The sequence below is a fragment of the Lactuca virosa genome, chromosome 5, assembly GCF_052849685.1.
Source record: "Lactuca virosa cultivar CGN04683 chromosome 5, Lactuca_virosa_CGN04683_v6, whole genome shotgun sequence".
NCBI lineage: Eukaryota > Viridiplantae > Streptophyta > Magnoliopsida > Asterales > Asteraceae > Lactuca > Lactuca virosa.
The window spans coordinates 320,762,109-320,769,131 of NC_136430.1; the positions used below are offsets into that span (position 1 = coordinate 320,762,109).

Sequence of the window (7,023 nt, forward strand, 5' to 3'; positions counted from 1 at the left end):
AACTTAAACGAACACAAATAAACAAGTCTTCATTCATGTTCGTTCGGTTTGTTTACAACCCTAATTAGAGGGACCATTAACTATTTACTTGTTTTCTTAAGAAAAAGGCTTTGGAAATTGGAAAGATGGGCGTGGTATGGTTCCAAGATTGTACTTTTTGTTTCTTCTTTGTGTCTTTTAATTTGTGCTTTGACGACATCAAGGCCCCACTTTTGAGAAAACATACCACTAAATTTTGTTCAGTTTGACACTATAATACTCTTGTACGAGGTCTCTTTAATTTAATAAAAGAATCTTTGGAATTAACTCACAAGTTATAGTTTTCAGTATTTAATTACAACTATAGACTTAAATAATTAAAATGGAAGATGGTTTATGATTATCACTGAATAATCAATCCCCTTTGATTAAGTCATAATCCTCTTTAAAATACATCAAATGAATCCTCACTTTTAAGCATGAACACTTTAAGTAACACCTAATGCAAAAATCTTTCATTATCAACAATTACCCACGATGCATACATGCTAAACAACATCGATATAAACACATACATGACTTTTTTGGGTAATCAAATCCGTAGATTACAAACATTTTCCAAGTGGAAACTACAAGCCTTAATCATGACTCTTCAAAATGGTGATCTGTCTCATCGAAGATTTCCTCCTAAATGACAAAAAAGCCCTTGTCAAAATGTACACTGCTATGGAAAAAAAAAAAGAGGGTTATATCATATTAGAGAATTTACCTGTAAAAGTTCTTCAATTACATCTTCCATTGTTATTACACCAACAGCTTCTTCATCAGGGACTGGAAGTGGTTTTCCATCTATATCCAAGATGTCTGAATACATTTCCTTATTCCATTTTTTACTGCTGAAGTTTCCTTTGAAAGAATTACTGCCCCTGCTTGGAAAACTCTTCCACTGCTTGAATGATCTTTTTGACTGTAAAGATTTTTCTAAAGGAGTTTTATGATCTCCATCAACATCCACTCGCACTTCCTTCACACCTTTCTCTATTGCAACACAACACATGTTTGTTAGACACTGACACTGATATGGATAGAATCTCTCGTCTGTGCAAAAGACATAAATGCCCTCCTCACTCCTCATCTTTATAATAATAATAATAAAAAAAAAATTACCAGATAATGGGGTCTTCATTCCAGGCTCCTGTGGTGTCTTAATACATTGTCTCACAACAACAGCCATGTGACTGTGACCTTTCTGAAATTCATTCAAGATGTCATATAATGGAAGAGATTCTGCAACCCTACAACAAAAAATATATACATATATATTCTTGAATTAGAAACTTTTTTTTTTTTAAATCATTTAAACATTTATAACATACTTGGGAATCCTGCGAATGGTGACACTCTTAACTGGGACTTCCTCATCTGTATGTATAGTCAACAAATTTTTCACCTAAAATACCAAAAACAAAAGGTATAAACTATATAAGGTTAATCATAATCTTTTGCAAGTATATAAATTAAACCAATAAACTTGCATGATTTGTTGTATTATTAAGTAAGCATCATGGAAGAGTTGAAATAAATAATAGAATAGTACCAGAATAAGTCCAATTATATTTGTTGGTTGCTCATAGTAGACAGGTATCCTGCTATGCCCTTTCTCCAAAATGATATTCATCAATTCCCTGTAAATTGTAATGAATGATCAGAGATGTTTTTAAGTTTTAGTGATTAAAAAAATAAATAAATAAGGTTGTTGTGAAAATTAGTAAACCAAACCTGTCAAGTTTGGCATTAATATCAATGGAAAAGGTATCAGATATAGGAGTCATGGCATCACTGGCTGTTTTTTCTGTGAGTTCAAGTGCTCCTGCAATTATTGTTGTCTCATCATGTGTTAGTTCTCCACCTTTACCAGCCTGTTTTCAAGGATACAGATACACAACAAATTATGAAACTTGAAACAAAAATAAACGGATAAATTACAAAAATGGTCCCTGAGTATCGCTCTTTTTTGTAATTTTGGTCCCAAAATGTTTCCTCTTGCAATTTTGATCAATCTTAACCATTTTTGTAATCATTAATCTACTCAAGAAAAAATAAAGACACATACCTCATTCCCATGAAAATTAACAAGTGTTTTCAACTCTGCTCTTCGGAAAAGAGCAACATGTTCATGCCCCAGAAGATAGTCTAGTAACTGATCAATTTGGGAAATATAGTCAAAGATCACAAGTTTGACCACTAGTGGACTATTACATGATATAGAAGACATAGTGAATCACCTTGCTTATAGGATATGCAACAGGAAAGCAAATCCAAACAAGAACACGCACAAATGGAGATACAGTTGCACCAATAGCAAGTCCATGCCTTGTACAAACAGATTGTGGTATGATCTGTGAATGGTAGTAGTAATTAGTAAATAATAAATGGTAATAATGATCAGTGAAAGTGATAAAAAGAATGTTGGTTTCAGGTTTCAACATTAATCACCTAATTGCTTACTCACCTCACCAAATAGAAGTATTAATGTCACTGAAATGAGAATAGCACCCCAAGCTGTGATCAGACTATCCAGGAAAATTGGGAGAGCCTGAGAAAGATGATAACTTTTGTAAAACTTGTAATGCTTTTATAAATTATAACAATTTGTTTGAAAGAATTATAACTAAAATTACCTCCATTGCTGCAGCATTGCAAATGAGAAGTGTGCAGAGTAATAGATGCTGTTTTTTAACCACTGGTAGTATCTTCTCTGTTGGGACAATGAATTAATACTCATTAGGGTTATTAAAGTGAACAAGAAAATTTGGACTCTTGTATCCCAATGCTAGAAGTGTACGTGTTTCTTTATTTCCCTTTCAAATAAGTAGTTTCTCTTTATCTGGCTAATATAGTTTAATCATTAATTTATTCAATGTATCATGATTGTGTTTTCTTGTTTTAAAAATCTTTGTTGTTTTTAATTTGTAATTATTTTAAGTATATGCACATTACTTTATAAAGGGGAACACCCATCCCCAACTTCCTATATCTTTCTTCTTATAGATTATATCTTTTAGAAAACAGTGTGATGTTGTCTACCATATTAGAACACCAAGTGTATAAAACCTACCACTACCACACTGAATCAGTGCATTAATAAAAGGGGTGAACAGAAGTTCACCTTCAATTGCCAGAAGTAAAATTGATTCGGACCTATTTCTAACAGGAGTTCCTCAAATTAGAAGGGTGTATGCTAATAAGAAGAGCACAGAAACAAAAATCCAGAAAAAGCATACACTAAATCGCACAAATGTGTACCAATTACAAGAAAAAAAAACGAACTATCACAAGCAATTAATACACAGGTAAAAACAAAAAATTAACAGAAAACGCAAGAATCGAACCAAATACCTGCGTATATACGGTCTTTAGGAGTCCCAGATTTAGCAAGAACTTCCAAATCAACAAGACTCAACGACATGAGCCCTAAAGTAAGCCCCGACATCAATCCGGCAAACAAAACTAACAACACTACTATCCCAATATGAATAAAGAACTGGGGTTCACAACATGAGTATTCGATCGTCATACAGTAGAATCAATTTGGTTCTTCTTAATGCTTTCCTATCATAATTTGTTACCGAAACCCTAACTCCCGCCCTTCTAAATCAAATTTAACAATACGGAGATCAACGGGTGCAATTGAGAAGTAAATCTGAGACGAATAAAGGTTGACAGAAAGGAAGATATGGTGACCGCATGATGACATGTCGAGCGATTGAATGAGAGCCAGAAAGAGAAGAGAATCGTGTGGTGATTGGGGATTCTGGTAATGAACAGATCACTGCTGGATGGTGACACACGGGTCACGACCATTATTTTGTTCATAAATGATTTAAAGTTTATTTGTCCTTTTAGGGCCAAGAAAAAAGGACGATGGAATGTGTTGTCCATTAAAGAGTAAACTACAATAATGCAATATAATTGGTAGCATCTAATAAAACATGATGGTTTTATATGGTCATGGATTCATGGTGTTTGATACTTTGACATAGACCTTGAAGAGAAAAGATTATCCGAATGTGACCTATCTAGAACGGTGGAATAAGGTTGAACAAAAGTAGACTAGCCCTCTCGTTCATCGTTCCTTATCTTTCGTCTTTGTAAGATGAAACAAAATACAAAGCACGGATAAACTTTTTCAACATGCAACAAATATATGAAATCGCAAAGGAGAGGGGTTGGGGACGGAGTCGCCAAGTAGCAATATCATAGGGTTATATCTTGTATTAGTCTTAGCAAACACATATGTAAGGTCCACTTTCATGCATGTTTTCATCATGCTTTTTTATCTCATTTTATCGTATTTTATGAATTATCATGCAATTCGTGCATTCCACAATATAATGGGATTTACACATATTTGAATACATTCATGTGTTTTTGTGTATGTCTTTGTATTGAGAGGAATTTGATGCAATGCAAAATGGGAAATTGGGTTGATGTGATATGTGCTCCAAGGATGGTCTCCGAATGATAGGAGCTTAAATGGGGATCTGTTATCACAATCAGAGAAAAGGAACAACGGCAGTCGCTTCCTAAGAGGATGTCTCGGGAGGGCATTTCGAAAATCAAGTTAGTATTGGTGAGAAAAGTGTATCATAAGGATCTGGTCCTGAGGCATGTTGACCGTTTTATAGTAAGGATCAGTGAGGTATCCCTAAGGGACAACAATGACAGTTCTGACGAGGGACGGTGATGGAAATATTTGTATGTTTAATAATCATTATAAAATGATATTTGTTAATAACATATGATCATATAAGGTCACATCTTATATCAAGTAGACACTTATTGATTATTTACTAGAATTTGATTACTAATAAACATTATCAACTCTTGTATTTAATTAGGAAATTATTATTTTATGGAAAATAATATTTTCCAAGAGATAAAACTACTAGTTACTCATAAGGTATGATTAAATAAGTTGTGTATAATATTTTGGACTAGTTAAATTTCATTTGTATATTGCGTACATATGTTACATAAATAAGAAGGAATGAAATACATCATAGTTTTGACTTTACTAGTCAAAACTGTGGGTCCCCAACTATGGGTGAGTTTTGCTTGTGAAGCAACCTCTTACATTTCCATGCTTCTTATTTCGTGTCATGCTTTCATTAATTGCAAGTAAGGTCCATGGTACATGCATGTAAGTATATAAAGAGAATGAAAGCTAGTCATTTGGTTACTTCTTTCTGCTTCTTTTTTTCTCTAAAAGACGTAGGTTTTATGGCTCTTTCCTTCCCTTTTCTTGTATGGTGTAGTGTAGATTTAATGTCCTTTTAAGTGCTTCTCCTTAAGACTAATTTGATATTAATTGTTAGTGGCTTAAGAAGTACCTAATACAATAGAAAAGTAGCATCTTTGGTGGCTAATACTTGTTTGGTGGATACTTCCACAAAAGCTCTACTTTGAGTCTTTTGTTATCTTCCTCAACTTCCAACCTCCCGAGAGGAATCAAAGTCTTCAAAGGTTGTAGTTCTTTTTCCTTCTACGCTTGTTTTAATCTTTCCTTTGATTGCAAGATGATCATTGGTGTGTATAAAATGGTTTTATAATTATTTATTTTAAAATGATTATGTTGCTAAACTTGTAGTTTTGAAACTATTTTTGAATATAAACCCAACAATGACACTCATTAGTCAACCATATCTTCTTTCTTTTGCTTTGTGATTGGTGTAGATGTCACACCCCTGAACCAGACGACGGAAACGTATGGGGGCTTGCGCGTGACTTCGTCTTGTAATATCGTCACAATGTATATAATTGAAACAAGACAACACCATCATCATACATATCAAAATACAACCATCATTGTTTACATCAAGTACAGTATCATAAATTACATGTCCAATATATTAAATGTATGATGATAACAAAATATAACAAATTCCACATTTCTTGCTGACCTTTCCGCTTAACGATTTCCTGAGAATACAAGTTATTTTAAAAACGTCAACATATATAATGTTGGTGAGTTCATAAGCATATTTGAATGAAAGGTTTTGAATTATTTGTAAAACTTCCAGAAAATCCGATATTTTCTAAAATAAAATGTTTTGAACGTGATGTATCGAAATCAAGTATTTATGCATGTGTGCTTCCAGTATTTGGAATGTATAAAAAAATGTAATCCAGGTAAAACCCTGAATTTTCTGTAGTACGTAAAAGATATTGTTTAACGGTGTATTACCCCAGAAAATCCTATATTTTCTGTTTATAAAAGTGTCGTGGTCTCAACCCTAATACCGAATAACAGTATATGTATGCTTTTGTATCCACAAGATTTTATAGGTATTCCATAAAATTATGTTGGAGAGGATTTCAAAGTGAGCCGTTTTAACCATACTTGATTATGACGAATTCGCCTGCCGTGGCGTCCTTAGGCGCCGACTTGATTTACGGTAAGGTTTGTCACCCTAGACTGGCCTAGTCTAACTGTAGCGAACAGCTCAGGTGTTGGGTGTCACCCCGTATAGATCTATACACAAACTCTCGCTCTCCCTCCAGGAGACTCTAGTTATAACTACAGGCTACAATCATACACTCTAGAGGTGTCAACCGACATGTCTCACTAGCAACCTTGACTGAGTTTACGCGATTATTGTATTATGTTATACAATGTTTGCTTGTATATTCTAAGTTTTTAATAAATATCCAACGAGTATGTAAATGAAAGGCCCAAAAGACATGTAGTAAGCCCAATATGGCCCAGTAAACATGTAATGTATAGTTTGGGTCCAATAAGCATGTATATGGGCCACTAAGGCCCGTTAACTATGTAATACATAGTTTATGTCCAAATAGCATGTATATGGGCCACTAAGGCCCATTAAACACGTAATACATAATTTATGTCAAATTAGCACATAAATTTGCATCTTTAGTCCAATTGTATGTAAGTTGAAATTTTTGGCCCAAGTAACCATAAATTGATGTATTCGACCCATTAATATAAAAATTTACATTTTTAGTCCCTTTTTAAATAAA

General features: G+C 33.6%; 1 protein-coding gene across 1 annotated transcript; it reads right to left on the reverse strand.

Moving 5' to 3' along the window:
• Positions 1-472: 472 nt before the first annotated feature.
• Positions 473-3,833, reverse strand: LOC145115310 (DUF21 domain-containing protein At4g33700-like). The gene is made up of 11 exons (XM_079051582.1): positions 3,379-3,833; positions 2,661-2,737; positions 2,492-2,575; positions 2,265-2,378; positions 2,093-2,179; positions 1,759-1,898; positions 1,577-1,664; positions 1,356-1,429; positions 1,147-1,274; positions 749-1,017; positions 473-666 (listed from the first exon to the last, which is right to left on the reverse strand). The coding sequence occupies exons 1-11, from the start codon at positions 3,554-3,556 to the stop codon at positions 622-624; spliced, it is 1,284 nt and encodes a 427-aa protein (XP_078907708.1). The 5' UTR covers positions 3,557-3,833; the 3' UTR covers positions 473-621.
• Between the last annotated feature and the right edge of the window lie 3,190 nt (positions 3,834-7,023).